The 20,198-nt window shown below is 37.9% G+C and overlaps 1 protein-coding gene across 3 annotated transcripts in view; it reads left to right on the top strand.

Annotated features, from left to right (window-relative positions):
- casz1 (castor zinc finger 1) overlaps nt 1–20,198 on the top strand; it is a 105,008-nt gene that overhangs the window by 4,888 nt on the left and 79,922 nt on the right. For 2 of the 3 annotated variants that reach the window (XM_073822935.1, XM_073822933.1), the window contains exon 1: nt 15,349–15,714. The exons of the other annotated variant lie outside the window; for it this stretch is intronic. In XM_073822935.1, coding sequence (XP_073679036.1) covers nt 15,666–15,714 — 49 coding nt within the window. In that variant the 5' untranslated portion in view covers nt 15,349–15,665. Of the gene's footprint in view, nt 1–15,348; nt 15,715–20,198 lie in introns of those variants that run through there. 3 annotated transcript variants of the gene reach the window in all.

Below are 20,198 nucleotides of genomic sequence, written 5' to 3'. Positions count from 1 at the left end.
ACATATAGCCATTTTTTGTAATTACTTTTAACCAGCTAGTCTCAAGGTGATTTCAAGTAGGAGTATGAAGTCACCTGCCCTCAAGTTCACACAGGTGAATGTTTTTTTTTTCTTTACTAGTATGTCTATTGTTTTTTCATTTAAAACCTAACAAGCTTCTTTTTGTGACAGACTTTGCTTTAATAGTGTGCTTGTTCTGCTTTTAAAATAATTGTGAATATGTGATATTGTGTGTTAGGAAAAGGATGTAGCCATTGAGTATTACTGAGAGCTCCTCTTTAATCTTTATCTGTCTTGTGTGCGTCTGCATTTGTGTGACACAAGGACAGCGGGCGCTTTGAAGAGCTCATATAGAATAGACAACACTCGTTTTCACCTCTTTCTCACATATTTGGAGTGCCTCTTCTCTCCTGGCAGATCTATTCAAGCTTTCAATACCTTTTTCTCCTTCTCCGTCCCTGCTCCTTTCTCAGCGAGCAGGAGGGTTTTACTTTACCCCTTTGTCATCCTAATTGATTGCATTAACCTTTTGAGTATTGAATTTCCCCTGCATCACACAGAGCACAATGTGGAATATTATCATAATCTCTCCTAGTAATGGACACAGGGCAATCAACGATGCTTTAGAAAAAGTACATCTTTGAAAGATGGAACGACGTATTATTTTCAATCAAACGGATACCCTGGACTGGCTGGCTTTGAGAAACTTTGACGCTCTCGTGAAGGGTTATGTCTTTTATGTGGCCGACAGTTGACACTTTGAACTGCGCAGTCTTTAAATGCAAGACTGCTTGACTCAACAAAACCATTTTTTCTTAAGATCCCTCTTATCTTGATGATAATGATATATGTCAGCCTGTATCAGGGAAAATGTAATTTTACATTATAGTTGAGCATAGCTGGACATTATATTCCAATTATATTATAAAGATAGCTTTTTATTAAACAAAGCGTGTTAAATATATATATATATATATATATATATATATATATATTTATGTATATATGTATATATATATATATATATATTAGGGCTGTCAAGTGATTAAAATTTTTAATCAGATTAATCAGAATTTTCAGTGGATTAATCAGGATTAATCACTATTTGCAACTACGCCTGAATCCTAACCATTTCTTTCTGAAATGCATAAAAAAAAAAAATAACAGGACACAGATACATAACTTTCATATTTTCATATTATGTCAGGGCCGGCATCGGGCCTGTTTTAGGCTACTCCTCATTTTTTTTATTTTAGACATCCATCAATTATGGTGAAGAAAAAAAAATGCCGCGCTGGTGGAAACAACACAAGACTTTCGCTTTTACTTTCGAGACCAGCTCGGATGGCGCAGCTGGAAGAGATCCGCGTTCAATCGCACGCAGTAGGCTGAAACTTGCCACAAAGCACCGGCAAAAATAAATAATGAATGTGTCGAGGAAAGAGTAAGGACATATCTGAATTATTTAGTGTATTAAGTGTATTCTGAGTCAATGTCGCAAAGATCCTGACTTGCAATCTCCTTTTTGGATGCGCCTTGAGAGAGAAATTTATTTTTACGGATTACACAATGAACAAGTTTTTGTTTTCGATTTGTTTTATTTCGTTAAGTAATAATTTAAAGCTTTCTATAGATATGTTTATCATGTCTGTGAGGCATGCATTTCGCTTTATTTTTGTTAAGCACTCCTGTTCAAGAACGAGACAACAGAAAGCGCATCATTTTTGTTTTCTTTATTTTATAAAAACACTGCAACGTTTTTTGATGTATTACTCTTTCCTTTGTGAGCAAAAATGACGGATAATTTTAAATTGCATCAAAGTGATTGCGCTGGTGCCTCGATGACCTGCAAAGCGGCTTTATCTTCCACTCTCCGCACAAACTATGCGCCTAATAGCGCACATTTATCTTTAACGTTTAAACTATACTTGAACTGTTTTATATCTATAGATTTTATTTTAGGCAAGTCGTGATGATTTGAGAAGGCAAACTGATCAAACAGACCATCAGTCTTCCGCTGGGCGCTGTTCGTTTAAAAAAAACAAAAACTTATATTTAACGAACAAAAAATGTTCCAAAATTTTTTGTAAATTAACTAAATAAAAAACGAAACTAAATATATACACTTTGCCATTGCATACAAAATTGAACTAAGGGGGATTTTTTTTCCCCGTCAATTGCTTTGATATCACTGTGTCAGTCACCGCTCTTTCGAGAATGAACCCAGCATAACTATGCAGATGTAATTCCCAAAACATAAGAAAAACGAAAGTTTCATACAAATTCTGAATGGATTAAGGCATGGAAAGTGCAAAGCGCGCTCCCTTTATTATCACTAAAAGCATCACAAATTTTAGTTCATAGAGATCTCACAAAGTTCCGTTATAATCAATAAAGCTTTCTAAACTACACAATGAATCTTTTATTTACATCGCGTCTGCACTTAGTCATGAGATGATTCACAAGTGCGCAAAACGGCAATAAAAACCGATCTGGCGCTTTCAGCGGTGAGTGAATTCTGACAAACTGTTTCTAATTGTTCGAAATCAACACTTCTCAACGCTGCAAAAACACGCTGGATTGTTTGCCAGATCTTCAATTGCTTTGCTTTCGTTTGAGGGAATATAGCACCGTCTACCCTAGTAGAACCGGCCCTAAGCTTGGCTAACCACTCCAGTTGCAGAGGGGCTGTCGCCCATGCTTGTACTTGTTAACTGTACCATCATCATTCTTTTTATATTTGATTCTGTCCATAGGCTCACCTTGCTTCATCTCGGCTCTAGCTCCCCAACCACTTTCCTGACAAATAATTTGTCACACTGCGCATGCGTGAAATGCATTAAAAAAATTTACGTAATTAACAACAACAAAATAATTAACGCCGTTAACGCGTTATTTTTGACAGCCCTAATATATATATATATATATATATATATATATATATATATATATATATATATACGCATACATGTAATCATTATGATGAGGAGCTTCCTGTGTTGAAACAGAGACAGTGGATGTCTATTGATATGATAATTTGTGTTTGTATTGGTGTGGGTGTACAGCCCAGCCACCCGCTCACCTGAAAAGACCCCTGTTGTGTTTTTCTCTTACTGCTAGTTTGAAGTCTTAGGGGTCAGGAGATACTGGCTTTAAAGGCAAGATTAGCCCTCGGTTTACTTTGCGATTGCTGGGCCACATCGTTTAATCCCTTTACCCTCTTTACATTGGCCTGTCAGCATTTAGAGGGATGTTTAAGTTCATTTTCTCAACAAGGCACTCAAAAATATACCGTCACATCCATAGAGAAATTAAATTGTTTTTTTTGTCAGAAATAAAAAAATTTTGTCATCATTTATTTGTCCTTATGTCATTTTGAAAATATATTATTTTATTCACACTGTTCACAATGCTGTTTTTTATACAATGAAAGTGGATGGTAACCAAATTATATCAAGCTCTAAAAATGACAAGAAAAGCTCTATAAATGTATTATAAAAGGTCCAAATGACTCATGCACTATTTTCCTCTGAAGTCCTCTGATGTCGTCATATAGCTTTATGTAAGAAACAGACTGAAATGTAATTTGTTTTTTACTAAATATCTTCCCTTCTGCTAAAACTCTCAATTCCTATTTGTGAAATTTGAATATGCACATATTCAGTTTTGGCGTATTGTGTTCAGTTATGAAATGCATTACAGTGATATTTAGCATAATTGACTTTAAACCTAATGTGCCATGACCACTGTTTGGCACGTTACTTTAAAAAAGTAATTTGTTATAGTTACTAGTTACTTCTCACAAATAGTAACTTGAGTTAGTAAGTGAGTTACATCATTATAAAAGTAACTAATTACCAGGGAAAGTAAATATTGTGTTACTTTTTAAAAAAAAATTCAAATAAGGCAAATTAATAAAACATTGTACCCTAATCTGCACTATTTTAATGTTTCTGTGGGACAATGTGAGAGACACAACATAATGTTATTTGGGTCGTTTCAACCCGCGGCGCGGACATGAAAAACATCCCATGGCAACATAGTTGTTGCACCAGTGTGGTCCGTTTCGTTTTGTCCTGATGACCATGAAAATAACAAAAAAATATTTTGTAATTTTGAAACTGCAAAGGGTCTACTTTTATTTGTGTAGAGTCATAATAACAAGAAAACAGTGTTCTTTTGTAAAATAAATAAAATAAAACAGGGTGCTCTTCACATCTCTGCAGTCTCGGTCTCCGTCACCTTTCTTCACAGACACGTAAATAAAACAGTTTGAATCTCCGAAATGTGTGCCTCACAGATATGAGAAATATATGTATAGGAAACTTGAAATGTCTACATTTAAATTAAGTAAGTCATGTCGAAAACAAATATTCTCTGATAAAGTAATCCGTATCATATGAACGCAAGCTCCAGTATTTTCCGTCTAAACTTATCTCTGATGTAATCATGCCCACAAGCGGCTCTGCTTTTTAAATTTTAAAACGTGTACATTCATTAAATTCATCTCGGCTACGTTTCATTTCTGGAAGAAGGCTAGCTGAGAGGAATAAAGCCAAAATTTACCTCAGAAAAACACAAAGCGAAAATTATTGTAACGCCGCATTTTCTTGTCAGTAACAGTAACGGCGTTGTAACGGGAAACAGTAATTAGTCTGAATACTCATTACTGAAAAAAGTAATGCCATTAGTAACACCGTTTATTTATAACACCATTATTCCCATCACTATCCATGACATGACATATTTGAAGATATAAGATTATTATTAAATACTATAATTAATAGGTGTCTTAAATATTTGTATTTTCCTCACACAAAGCTTCACAAGAATGTTTTTATGGTGCTTTATTTTATTTTTGACCTTGACAACTGTTGGTCACCATTGGCTTTCATTATATATATGAAATGATATTATAAATCTTGATGAAAAGCAGCATGAGTGTCTTTTGTGTTATTAAGTGTCATATAAGTTTGAAACAACATGAGGGTGAGTAAGTGATGACAGAATTACCATATAGAATTTCTAGTATCTGTTTCCAGAAGTTTTATATTAAAGCTGCTGTATTAAGAGCATAAATATCCCTGAACAAAACACTGTAAAACGGCCGCATATGACGAGGAACGGTATCTGTTCACTATAAGCCAGGCTAATGCTTTTGATTAAAATGGATAAAAGTCAATGCTTTGTCATGCCCCCTCATTAGAAGAATGGTGACATAAAAACATCCTTTCAACAAAAACACAGCTTCTATTCGTGATGGGGCATGGTTTGTTGAATTTCAGCATCCCAACAAAAGGCCACGTCTGTGTGTGGAGCTGCTGTACTCACAGCCACCTGGCTTCTCTCTCACTCTCTTTTGTATTTCAGGATTTATTCAACAAAACCCGAAAACTGGAGCGCTGCAAAAAGCTAAACTGACTTTTCAGGTTTTAATGGGAGAGTAAACAGCGGTACAAAGCATAAAATTAATTGATTGTTTAGCAACAAGGAGTCTGTGTTATCACGTTTCCCTGGTAACATGAAATTATTGTCTGGTTGCTTAGATGAATTGAAGCAAAACAGCCTTTAATTCATACCAACTCTATTATATTTTTTTTCAGGCAGGAGAGAAAAAAAATCAATTGAAAGGGACCCTTATGAGCAGCCAGAGCGGACTTATGATCAATAATTATTGTAAACAGGGATACAGTGTCTTGATTTGATGGCTTCGGGTTTGACGTTCAAACGCACCAAATGCTCACATTTATAGAAAAAATGCTCGGATGATGAACAGCCGTGCCGATATCTCAATTTTAGGTCACAGGGGCCATTTCGCGTTAGTTACATGCAACATAAACTCCAAAACAAAATGGAGGTTTTGGGTGAACGATTGGTCAAGGTCAATTAATAAGACAAAAACATCCCGCTGTGACTCATCTCACTCCTGGGTCCGCCATCGCTGATGTCCGTTTAATGAACGTCATACAGTAATTTCACACAAATGTTCAATATATCGCCATTTCACAGAGCAAGGTCAACCAGTCGATGAGTGTTATTTTTATACTCTGACAGTGAAAAATCCAGTCTGGGTGTCAATCGCTCATTCAATAGATCTGCTTCTTTTTCTGTAAGTAAGCAAACCGAAACATACAGCTCATACTATTGTGTTCCCTGTGGGTTGGTCTATCATATCGCACACAAACACTCACATTTGTGCTGGTTTTTAAAGAGGAACAAAAAAAAAATGAAACATTGAGAAGTTTTGAAGGGTCTGGGAGTGAGTACATTAGAGGAACCTATTCATTACTCCAGCCTATGCCGGCTGACAGGCCCCTTCTACATTAATATCAATTATCGTCTGATAAATTGCGCAAAATGGTCGGCACCGCATTGGTTTTTCGTATATTTTAACCGCGCTGTCAAACCTACTAGTGTTGTGTGTTCCTGACCCAGCCTCAGATTTGCAGTTTAAGCTAAGAGCTGCCATTTTCAACATTTATTTGAGCAACTGACACACAGTGTCATATTTCCTGGCTTTGCCCAAACCAGCTGTCAGCTATTGCAGTCTTAAACTCTTCACTTGTGTCTCAGGTTCTCTCGGGTCAAGATTAACAGTATGTTAGGCGAGTATACGTATACACACATTTCTCACACTTGGTAAATTCAGGCGTATTCCACATGCAGGCGGTTGTTTGATTAGCTCCACCCAAACATTTTATGACCTTATAACTTTGTTTAAACAAAACGGTCTGTTCATCTTTCTTCCTGTCTTTTTTTTTTTTTCTCCTCTCCCCCCATTGCTCTTTTTCTCTGTTATCCTCTCTCTGGGTAGTATTCAAAGACAGATATAGCAACAATCCTTATTGATCTAATCTGTTTACTGCATGCTATTTTCGACAGTTCCATCGAAAACTCCCTCCCTTCGCAAGCCCCACCGCCACCCACCGTTCTACCCCCGTTTGCCTGACCTACATGGCGGTCACATGGCCTGGTTCCCTGGCCCGGCATTTTATGGAAAATCAGCGGGTGAGATAAAGCTGTGAGGTTTTAAGTGTTATCCTCTCTATCCTCTCAAGATGGCTGGTGTTGAAAGAGGCACCACTGTCACAAGTCGGGCCAATTTTGGGCCTCCTTGACAGCCCTCATTACAGTTTGATTGGATTTGTTCACTTTCTGTTAAGGATTTTTGCCTTCGTGCCACCGTTTGTCATGTTAAAGCGATAGTTCACATTAAAGTGACAGTTGACAGTCATTATTAACTCACCCTCACGTTGTTCCAAACCAGTTTGCGTTTTTTTCTCTCTCTTTTTAATATAGTACTGATTTCTTTTTTCCCATGCAATTACAATAAACTGGGAGCATACAGTTTTTTTTTTAAAATGCTATCATGAAAGCATCATAAATCTAGTCCATATGACTAATACACCCAATTCAACAACTGTTTTTATTGGTAATATTAATTTTAATTACCTGCCTATCACACTGAGTCAATGAATCGGTCTAACATGAATGAATCATTCAGACCAAATTTAATCAATTGATTCATTTGAAGGGTTTAAATCAAAAAAGAGATTATTTTAGACATTTCCACTTTTCACATAAACATGCCTAGGAGAACTAGAGTAAATATTTCCAGTAAATTAACACCTTTTTACAAAAGTTTGAGGTTGGTAAGATTTTCTTGGTAGAAAGTCTCTTATGCATACAAAAACTGCATTTATTTAATCAAAAATGTGGTAGAAACAGTAATATTGTGCAATATTATTCCAATTCAAGTTCTGAAATCATTCTAATATGGTGATTTGTCATCCTTATATTCAATGAAAACATTATTTGTATTTTTTCAGGGTATTTTGATGAATAGAAATTCTAAAGGAACAGGATTTATTTGAAATAAATATACTTTATAAATATAATTTTTGTTGTTGTTGTTGCTGTTTTGTAGTTTGACACATTTTTATCGAAGCCAGTTTCCACCACCACTAAAAAAAGTAATTTTGACTTTTTTTATTTCTGACTTTCTCAAAATTGCATAATATAAACTTGTAGTTGCGAGTTATAAAGTCAGTATCGCGTGATATAAACTCACAATTCTAAGAAAGAAAGTCAGAATTGCGAGAAATAAACTCACAGTTATTTTTTCTCAGAATTGCGTGATATAAACTTGTAGTTACGAGTTATAAAGTCAGTATTGCGTGATATACACTGAAAATTCTGAGAAAGAAAGTCAGAATTGCAAGATATAAACTCACAGTTCTGACTGTTTTTCTCAGAATTGTGAGTTTATATCACGCAATACTGATATTTTTCTCAGAATTGCGAGTTTCTGTCTTTATAAAGGCAATTGCAAGTTAAGTCAGAATTGTAAGATGTAAACTCGCAATTCTCAAAACATATCAGTCTTTTCCCCCCTCAGAGCTGGACATTATAACTAGTAATTGCAAGTATATATCTTGCAATTCCGGGAAAAAAAGTTGGAATTGCGAGATTATATCTCACTATTCTGAGAAAAAAAAGTCAGAATTGTGAGATAAAGAGTCGTAATTACCTTTTTCATTTTTTATTCATTGGCGGAAACAGACTTCCACGCATTCCACAAACACAATAATTTTATTAAAAATATTTTTTTTTTTTTTTTTTTTTTTTTTTTTTTTTTTGTCGAGTGAACTGTTCCTTTAAAAGCATTTAGTACTGCATGACGGTAGTCTGTAGTGCTTCCCATCTAGTGTAGGTGGGCCAGCACTGGATGATCTCAGTGCCAAGCCAGTGGCTAAAATCCAGGCTAGATCGGAGCAGTCAGTGCTGAGGGCTTGCTTTTGCGCGGTGACCGAGTCCCCTTCACACTGTCGTCTGCCTGTAAATTTTCTGCTGCCCTTGCTGTTCAGCCAATTACACCAAAAGAGCTTTAGTGATTTTTTTTCCCAGCCTCTTGTCGGCATTTATATATTTATTTATTTTACAGATGAATGCAAAGCATCTCTGAAGGTTAAAAAAATGCTGAATTTCACTGTGCCTATAATATAAACTTTTTTCAGGTCCTTAGCTCACTGTAGGACTGATCAATAGATGTCAGCTATGCTTGCTAGTTTCAACAAGCATTTGTGTTACATAAATCAAGTCTACCATGCTTTTATTTTCAAATTTAGATTTATCCAACTTGTGTTTCTTTAAAGCAGCAAATAAGTAATTTTATTACAAGCTAACCTGTGCCGTACAAATGAAATAAAACTGTCGAATAAAACACTAACATGCTGACAAAGTGCACAAAAGAAGATAAGTTTAGCAGAACATTTGAGCCTGTCCATGCAGCTTCTTTCAAATATTGGAGATTGTTCATACACGTTTGTGGTCAGAATGAAAGGCTTGGATTACTTGTTTTTTGACTTTTAAAAAGATGAAGATTAGGGAAGTGGGAAAATGTATCACTGTAGTCTATTCGGCCTGGTGGAGTGACAGGCTTTCTGCTTCACACCTTCACTGATCTCAGATCTGTCTGTCCAGCTGATGATGATCAGCTTTGTTCTTCTCTTTCTGTCTCAGTCACACAGTTGCTCATAAGGGGCCTCTCATCTGAGGGAGGGTAGTGTTTAACTTCTTAAAAAGCCTTTTCTTTATGTCAACTGCACTGTTCCTTAAATAGACCTTTAAAGGCTCATTTCCTCATGAACACTTCTATTTGTAGATTGTTCTTTCTAATACTTCAATGAAGTCAATAATGACCTGCCTTTTTAGTGGACTGCACTTTAACCTTTGCGATAGATAGATAGATAGATAGATAGATAGATAGATAGATAGATAGATAGATAGATAGATAGATAGATAGATAGATAGATAGATAGATAGATAGATTGTGTAATCAAAAATGCAGAAAAAAAATTAATATTGTGAAATATTATGATGTAAAATAACATTATTCTGTTTTAATATACATTAAAAATCAATTTTGTTCAGCATCATTAGTCTAGTATTTAGTGTCACATGATCCTTCAGAAATATTTTTCTTTTTATCTTTTTATTCATCAAAGAATCCTGAAAAAAGTATCACATGTTCCAAAAAAATATTTGATAGCACAACTGTTGCCAACATAGATGATTCAAATAATAAGGCAGCATATTAAAATGATTTCTGAAGTATCATGTGACACTGAAGACAGGAGTAATGGCTGATGAAAATTCAGCTTTGCATCACAGGGAAAAAAAAATATTTGAATGTATATTAAAATAAAAAAAAAAACATTATTTTATATTGTAATAACACTTTGCATTCTTTTTTTCAGTATTTTTTGATACTTTGAGACTTTTTAGACTTCTTACTGATCACAAACTTTTGAAGGGCAGTGTATATATATATATATATATAATTATTATTATTATTATTATTATTATTATTTATTTATTCCCATTTTACATTTTGCAATATGTTTTGAAAGGATTCATTTTAAATATATATATATTCCTATTGTTGCATGTTTTGTAGTCCTTAATCAAAATTTTGTCCACCTCTAAAAGGACTTTCCTTATTCTCTAAAGTTTCAAAAGTATAAAGAGGAAAGGAAAAAGCATCATTTGGAAAGGTAAACAAGAAAATTACCCAGTGGGTTTGTAATTGGCGTCCTTAAAGATTTATGCAACATTCTAAATTAAAAATTTTCCTTGTCTCCATATTAGAAAAAGAAAGAGTTGTAAAGTTAGCTCGGTGTTGCATTTTTAATAACTGCAGAGGAAGTAGCCAGGCAAACAACGGGGAAGAATAGAAAATAAACAGCGAGAAAACTGCAGCGTCGAAAAACACTCTAGCCGCTTTGCTAACTAGCTGAGGGTGGCGCTCTGGGTGTTAGCACAGGTTGCAGTTAGTCGTTCCAAGGCTAACTCGGGTCTGGACTGGGTGCTGAGAGCTCCACACCATCTGCATTTTGCTGTTAACGTGCCTTCACATCCGTGGGAGGATTAGTGGAAAATCCCCAGGTTTTTTCAAGCAGTTGACAAATATCAGATTTGTCTCTAAAAATTAGCTCCATCCATATCTCCCACCATATGACACACAAAAAAGATTAGCTTTAATACCCAGCCAGCTTGAGTGTGGAAAAAAGCAGATTAAAGTTTCAGTTTAGTAATATTTACCGAGCCTCTTCTATCGGATCCCGGCTCTGCATCGGGCAGAGTCTTCCAGAAGCCGCACTCCCCCACATTCGCTCTCTCTCTCTCTCTCTCTCTCTCTCTCTCTCTCTCTCTCTCTCTCTCTCTCAGACGGCGAGATGTTTGTCTAGCAACAATTAATGCCAATATTTATCTAATTCATCATCGCCCAATCCAGTGCCTGAAGGTTGTCTTTTTAGGATATGGCTTTTAAACAAACACAGGGAGCAGTTAAAGAGCGTTAAGTGAATAAAGGCAGCAGGTGTCCTTTCAGACGGAGCTTTGTAGTCCTCCCAGGCTGCTGTGCTGTTGTTTTAGCCGCCCATTGGCGTGGAGTAGGGGGTGGCTGGGAAACGGGCCTAGTAGGTGACCCGAGACCCCTCTACTGTCCCATTGTGAGCACTTTTGTGGAAAGGTAGCAGCAGCGTTTGATGTCGGTTTAAAAGAGTCAGTCCTACGCATTACGGCACGGCATGCTGAAACCCATTCATCCGCAAATTTGCTGTTTATGAATTTGTGTTATGATATACCGAGCTTTCGGTGGGTAAACATAATTTAAGCGGCGCATCGCACATCACCTAGAAAAACAGCCTTTATCATGTATTCTAGCAAAAAGAATTATCGCAGGGAAACAAATTGATGCCCAATGAGGCAAGTTGCAGGGATATTGGTTGCGCACGCACGATTGAACCCCCGCAGCTGTCATCGTTAGCAGGTACGGAGGATTTTAGCATATTCTGCAAGCATTCGCTCAGTCAATATGTTTCCCTTTGCCATTTAATTATCGTACTCGCAATCGCAGGCGTCTAGGGGGGAGAACGGGGCTCGGATCCACCTGCACGCAGGATACTGGCTCGCTGCTGCTGTCTTCCTGGACCACCTCCATACCCAGAGGTTGACTCCTCAATGCAGGAGCCCATAAATGAAATTAAGGTGTCAATTAGTCAATTATGGCGTAATAACTCGGAGGGCAGACGTTTAGAAGCAGAGCGTACCTCAGCTAAGTTCATTTCCTCTGGTCCAGGAGTCCTCGGTCCTGGCCGCACGTCACTCTTCCACCCAGAGCCGCTGAATAAGGCCTCTGCTCGGCTAATTTTATTTTCCGTCGGCTATCTTCTTTGGATCGACAATTTCCTCTGCTGGTTTTATTTTGATTCGTGCTTATTTATTTATATTTACGTTCCTGCCCCCTCCGATGCAGGGATGTACTTTTTTCTTCCCCAATTTGGCTTTAGAGACTTTTATAATTTAGTAATTAAAATCTTTGATAGGCTTTTGAAATTGCATCTAATTGAATTTAATGGGGAGATGAATTTCAATTTTATTTGATTACCGGGACCCCTGGCATAGGTATTTATGGAAAAAACTCTACAAAAATATGCTGTGTGGGCTAAGATGGCATAATAAAATTAGAGGTAATCAGATTTCTCTGTCGTGAATTTCGCTCTAATTTCACTATAATTTTCCATTAGATAGCTAGTTTACAAATATTTGCTCATCTGTGATGGGAGAAGCTATCTGTCTAAAATGATTATGGTCAGGGCCTTCAGAAATGTGGCCCTTTCTCTCATTCCCTTTTAAAACCAGATTGCGAGAGACCGAAATTAGGAAGATTACATTAGGACTGTCTGCATCCGGGAGAGATACTAAAATGTAATGATGGGAGGCAGGGGATGAAAGCTGCGTCAAGACAAATGTTTAGACTTTTAAGTAATGTTTTTTAAGTGAACTGGACATTTCATGCCTGCCGCTAGATAGACGTGCACCTTTCTTCGCTCCAGGAACATCTTTAACCTTTCCTTTTTTTTCTGGAAGCATTTTCATTTGTTTGCAAAATGATGATAGGCTAATTTAATAAAGATATTTTCATTATAAAGATCACCGCCACAAGTCGGCCAATTAGTTTATGGTAAGTAACTTCTGACCGCTCCTTTCGGGGCTCCCATTTTGGTATTCAATACGCTTACCCCGGGAAAAATAAATATATAATGCTATCCAAATAGACGTGAGGGGGAATAATATCCAACATCACAGGCTTCGCTAGAACAATACAAGGGCAAATGCTTTCTCAGGCCTTCTTTTCAAGCCACTGCACTAGACTCCAGATTTGTCATATTCAATTTCCTGTCAATTTCACAATTGAGATTTGAGAGGGAAAAAAATTCTCTGTGGGAAAGCTTCTTTTTCAGGCCAGAGAGACGATGATGATGATGATGGTGGTGGTAGTGATGCTCCCTTTTCTGTCTTTTTTATTTGGTTTTCTTTTTTGTGACGCCCTCCACCTCACAGTTGTCCACTCGGTCTGTGTGCCGTCCCACTGGCTGAGACAGCGAGAGGGTTCAAACACAATCTAACTCCCAGCAAAGGTCAGTTTTCTCACTCCGCATGGCCCCGGGCCCTAGGCACAAAAGCCCCTCAATTCACATCTTTCAACTGGGCGCTGGCTTTTGTCCCGGCGGAGCGAGGCGCTTGGAGCGGGCGGCCATCAGACCAGCCCCTCCTGGAGTGCGCGGTCAGGGGCAGCTAAACGTCTGGCCCCTGCATCCCTTTGACGGATGCAGCCCTGCCATGTCACAGTCCCCCCTCCCCACTCGCCCCCATGCCCTGAGCATACCATCATAATGGGCCACATCAAACGCCATTCAGCTCCTCTCCGAGAAACAGAAATGGCAGCGAAAAGAAAAATGATTTGCGACCGCTGGCCGTTCGCTACCGTACAAAGCGTTTCGGCGGATCGGTGCACGCTCGTTGCGCGTCTTGTTACGGTGTCAGTCAGCGCTTTGAATGCGCTCGACACGTGTTGCTGTACTAATTCAGAAACGTCCCGCGCATAAAGGTGGCATTATGCTGTTTTGTTGCAAAACTTTTATGAAGTTGGCAGAGATCGATAGGTGTGGCGCGTCCGCTGATATTTTGCATGTTTAGGGTTTTCTCTTGAACGTCTCAAAGATATTTGATGACTGACTACGCTGGCTCTTCCCTTCTGGATTATTGAGTTTAAGGTGGGAACATTTTGCCATTGTTGCTTTATGAGTCATCCACATAATCACTAAATCAACCAAAACCTGTTTTATGCTCACAAATGAGATGTAACAGTTAGCAAACAGGAACTTGAGATTGACTCATTTCTCACAGTTATGAGACAGTACCCAGAATATGCATTTCCCCTTTTTATTGGCCTTATTTCTCAGGGCTTTCACGAAATTAAGCTCTTTTTGTTTTGACCAAAACTTGGCACTTCCTGCCTGGATGTTTACTCATATCATTTGCGGTCCGAGTTGCAAATGAAAATATTTCCAAAGTCGACCGTGTTTAGATAGAAAATATGCTGAAAATATGCTGTCCGGGTGCGCTTTTGCATGCCACAGCGGAAGAAACTGCCAGGCAAATAAGGGCTTTGTCTTATAAAGTATTCATTGTCACCTGGTAACGGCTGCCGTTTATCATTTCACCTGAAATTACAATGAAAACTGATACCTTATCAGAGGGACAAGCACATAGAGAACAGGCAAAGATGAATGAAGAAGAGAAGGAGGGAAAAAGGGAGGGAGAAGAAGGCAACGGGGGATGGGACATGTAGCTTTTTCCCCCCCTTCCTCGTAATATACAACCAACTGTTCCGAGGATAAGGTTACTTCACCATGTGACCGCGGTTCAATACTGATGCTTTTTTTTTTATGAGGAAACTTTAAAATATGCAATAAAATGTAACTGATACTAGCCTTTTTTTCCCATTTATATAACCACCTTAGTTGTACACGTGAATTTGCTGGTATGCTTTTCTTTTTTGCAATATTCCGCAAACTTCCTGTTTTCAGTAAATAACACTCATAAAATGAACAGCGATAGTCAAATGTACGGTAGGCCAGAGAGGGTCTTTCCCACAACGTGAGACATTTTGTGTAAACAAAAACCAGAACACTTTGTTCATTTTAAAACGGGCGTGCTGTTATCATCAGAATCGCATGCAAAAATGTCCGACTGATATATCTAATGAGCTTGATATTTTCTCTGAGCCTTTGAGTTTTCCCTCCCTCCTCATTTTCATGGAATCGTGGAAGGCTCCTCCCCGAGAGACTTGAAAGGCTAGAAGAGCCCAAAGATGGGAAGGCCAGCCCACTAAGGGGAGGAAAAAAGTGTGCTCAGGTTCCTCCACTGCTGTAATTTCCTATCTGCCTATTCAGACATCGCCAACTGCTTGGTGTGTGTGCGTGTGTACAGGAGCAGAACCGTAGACCGAGAGAGAGGGAGAGAGAGAGTAAGAGAGAGAGAGAGGCAGGAGGAGCAGTCGAGGAAGGGGCCGGCTCTGTATTCTCTCACCTACCCCCCGTCAAACCACAGGAGGGAGGGGCCAGGCCAAGCTGCCAATCAAGCTCACTCGTGGCAGCCGGCATTATCTCTGCTACAAACTATTGACAGATTACATGTCAAGGAGTTTAGTACATGATTGAGAGCAAAAAAGGCGTTTATTGTCAACTTCTTTTAGTTTTCCTTTTCTCACAGACCAGCTTACATCTGATGATTTTCAAACAGAGTTCAGTAATATTATGAAAGTTACATGCTTGACAGGATTTAACTTCGACTACCCTGAATATGGTAAGTGACCCTCCTCTCTAACCTTTCTGTGTGTGTGAGAGTGTGTGTCCATAGGTGAGTGTTTAAATATAAAATACGTCTTGAACAGGGAAGTTGCTCTTGTTTGAAGTGTCGCGTATCGTCGCTCTGAGTTTACTGTACCTTTATTTATAACTGTGTGACAAGCCCTGAGAAGATGGCAGTGTTTAATACGATCACTCTGTCCCTGAGTCCCGTGTTTTCTTTTCGTACTTTACTCATGCCTCTCAGGAGGGAAAGAATTTAAGTAGACTACTTTCATTTTAAACCTGGAAGTAGTCGAGTTTATTTGTTATTTAGACACAGTGTATCACTCTTACCTACAGGCATTCGGCAAGGTTTGAAACTCATATATCTGTGTTTATTAAAGCAGTCATGTTTGTCTGAGTTCAGGGGATTTTTTTTTTCTTTTTCTTGTCGGTGCTGATATAACTTTATGGAGGCACCGGTGTGGCATAAATGTACATAGGCATGTAAAAATATTAGTGAAGTGACTGCTGTGGCCTAGGGGTTTGTTGCCAAGGGGACTGAGTAAACAAAATGCTGTAGTAACGTTGTTTTGACACATGTAAGGGCACACAGAACAAATGATATCCCTCTCCGTTTTCCTTGTTTCTCCGTTTAGGGATATTATGAAATTGATATCGGTCATACTGTCCCATCCTATTTCCTAATTTCATCACCTAATAATCCAGCTTTCCGAGCTATAAATATTATTATAAAATGTTCCTAAAAAATAATTCTGTTTTAGAACAGGTTGTGCTTTTAGTTTATTTCAGTTTAGTTCTAAATAGTACTCCTGGAAAATTAAACTTGTTTGTTTTTTAATAGTTTTAATTTAGGCCAGAATTGTAGTGTTTATTCACACACTTGTTTGCTTGGCTCTCGATGTGTTTTACTCGATGCTGTTCAGGTCGAGTTTTGGACGTCACTTATTTGATTGACACTTATTTGATTATACATTGTGGTGTGTAATTGCTATATGTTTATTTAATTTAAAAATAGATTTTTTATATTCAATTATTATTATTATTTGTACTTTTTTTAGTTTTGTAATAGGTCAGGTTGTTTAACTAGTCAATAACCACGATTTGTTTTTTTTTTAGCTTGGAAAATAAATACACACATACTTCAGTGATTTTTTCGAGTCAGTTTTGTCCTAACTGAAACATTCAATCAATAATTTTAGTGAGTTTTTAATTCGATATATAATATTGCCCTCAGGCAAGAAAGCTTTTTTTTTCTTGACACTAATAAACACTGTTTGTTCTAAAAGATGAATGGTAAAAGATTAAATTAAACAAAGTGAAAATAAATATCGTTGTGGTTTCTTTTAAAGAGCGTATCTTAAACGTTCAAAACTGGCTTTATATTAATTGCATCATATTTATCAGAAACTTCACACAGTTTGCTTTCTGTTCTATTATTATTCTAAATGAGACACACCCGAGATTTTTTTAAATCGTTGTCATATTGCTGCATGCCCTCTGTTCAGATGACTGGAGTTATTTTATTACTCCACTAGTTTTTTTTTTTTTTTTTTTGTTCTGTGCAAGAAGCAGTTTTAGCCTCCGTCCACTCTGAGCACCTTTACCACTCATCTGCAAAATAGGATCAAATGAGGAGGAAAAAACAACCCAAGGTCTGCAGCCCTCAATAACCTTTATCACAATTTAGCAACAACCGAATCAATTTGATGTCTTAAGCAATAAAAAAGGCTGTTGCTGTCCTAATTCTGCAGCTCTTCGGATGACAGTAAATTTACATTTTTTAATTAAACTAGCTGGAATTTTTATGAGGGGGCTGGGCTATGCTAATGGGAATGTAGTGTGCCGCAGATTAACAGAGTTTTGAAGTACATTTGGAAGGGGGGACATTAAAGGGGGAGAGGATGCTAGGCATCACATTTAACCCCTTTTATGCTTATTTTTCCTGAGGGACCCCCGGCACACCCGACCGCTGAGAGAGGCAAGAGCGCTCTTTAGTGAAGGGGTGATCAGTGTTGCCATGTCAACTCATGCATATTCTTTAAATTCTAATCTATAATTGATGACACGCACAGATGACACAGAAGAAAGGTGAGCTCCTTTTAGAAGGACGTCTGAAATGCATTTTGTACATTGTGCATTTTCAGTCATTTGAAACTAAAATCTTTCAGTTCATTTTTATATATTAAAATAAGGCAAAAATTTAATTTTCTAAATCATTTATATATAGCTGTATTTATTGAAATGTTGAATTCATAGCTCATACATTTTTTTTTTTACTTTTTACATAAAATCATTTAATTTTCAAAACTAATATATAAATAGTGTAGTTTATTATTTATAATACTCAGTGCAATTTACTGTAGATTTAACTGCTATAGTAAATATATTTACTTGTTTAATTGTATAACTCTTATGAATTAAAAAAAAAGGCAAAGGCTAGCAAAGACAGAAAGAGGGCGACTGAGTCTAGCTTGAGTTTCCTGATCAGTCACCGGCACCCCACCATCAAAATGAACTTTGTCATTCTAATACCCCAACAGTCCCCGAGCTCACAGTCGGGCAAACGATAACGGAGGCTAATACAGGAACGGATCAATCTCGAGGCATGTGAACGTGATGCTCTGCTCTCTTCTCCTCTCCTCTTCTCTCCTCCTGTGCATTCATGCAGACACCAGACCCTAATTAAAACTTCAAAACCTTTCTGTCACTTATACACAGTAATGGTCTAATTGATACTGTGCTAGAAAACCTTGTGGAATAATAAATCGATCACAGATATCCATAGTTTTATATGCTTAAAATGTGTAATTTTGCTGTATGATAAATATAAATTATTATACAATATATTTAAATAAAAAAAGGTTATTTAAATAGGATAACACGAGATAAGGTTTTCCATAATAATGTAAACAAATACATCGCAGCGTTACGTCTTTGTGAATGAGCTGGAATATTATTTGAGTAATGACAATTTCCAAGAATGTAATTTCCCTGGCTGTAAGCAAATCCAGTTATGAACATAGAGTTCAGGTGAGCTGAGGTGTCGTTTTCAGTAAAACAAAAGTGAACTGTACAAAGAGAAAAAAAAAGAAATTACTATCAAGGTACTGGTGCTTCACAGGGCTTGTGGTTTAAGTTTTGCATCTCGCAAAAAAAAAAAAAAAAAGCTTCTCGTAGTGCTGCTATCTTGTGCTATCTACCTCACCTTTTGCAAGAAAAGTGCCACACGATTGAGAATTTTATGGTCCGTTTTCTCCCCCTCGGTGCAGACACAACATTGAGTTTTCTTGTTTTGACACATATGGTTCGAAAAGTTGTGGAAAGATCTTCCTCTACGCGCTGGGCCTCGCAGAATGGCTTCATTTCACGTTTATGATCTTCCACATGAAATTCTAATTTCATGCAAAGTGGGGGAGACAAATAATCTGCGGCAGCTGATACGGCATATAAGAGGGGAAAAGAAGAATATGAAGAAGCAATTAGCACAGTGTGGAAGACTTTAGTCTGTTTGTCTGAAAGCTTGAGCTCCAATGGCCTCGAATGAAATTTGCATGCTCCGCTTATCGGCGCTCCCTTATTATGCTGTCTGAAAGGAAGATTAAGCCGGTACAAAATGTGGCGACTAATCCTTTTAAATGTGGCAGGGGTCTTTAAGGTGTGAACAACCCTGTAGGCAGGTTTGAGGCAGGGTTGTTAGAGAGGCTACCGCGACCCGCTCTTGACGGCTGACTGCAGCTACAGGCTTCAGCCACTCTGACGAGTTCCTTTAGTCTGAGGTACGGCAGTTAAGGGACCGATTGGCCCGAGCTGATGGATGGTTTGTCTGCGTGCTAGCAGTCTTTAGCTCCTTATCTCGGACCTAAACACACAGGTCACGTGGGGTGGGGCAAGTGATAAGATTAGACCGTTGCTTTTCCGGTGGTCTAATGTCAAATCTCTTTCCCCAGTCTTAAAAATATAAACTTATTTGCTTATTGTTCATTTTTTCTGAAAGACAATCCTCACTTTTTTATTCTTCCAATGATAAGCAAGGGAAATGAACGTCTTCCCTTTTGCCTTTTTTCCTCTCAGATTGTTTGCATTAGAGAACCACAGAGCTGATATCCTGTCCTCTCTGGTAATTGACTGCAAACAGGGGTGCTTGCGTTCGAAACCTCCCCTGCCGTGAATCCTCTGGTTGTGTGTGCTTTTGCCTGTGACATTCTATTCACTTGGGTCAGTAGCAGGCAGCAGCAGCAATAATTACAGTCTGTACATGATAAATCTGAAGCCCAGCTGTTGCGTTCTGTCACAGCCTACACACTAAACCGAGCGGAGAGAGAGAACAAGAGAGAGCAAAAGGGGGCTCGGGAGTTTGCTGTTTGACTGAATTTTTTTTTTAAACTCTGTAACTTGATAGGATTACATGGCTCTTGGACCCACACCTGTTAAGAGGCTGTTAACAGAGCAGTTGGCGGTCTCATGGCTAGAGCTTAG

Source organism: Garra rufa, chromosome 18, assembly GCF_049309525.1.
Source record: "Garra rufa chromosome 18, GarRuf1.0, whole genome shotgun sequence".
Lineage (NCBI taxonomy): Eukaryota > Metazoa > Chordata > Actinopteri > Cypriniformes > Cyprinidae > Garra > Garra rufa.
This window is presented reverse-complemented; position numbering and strand designations above follow the sequence as displayed.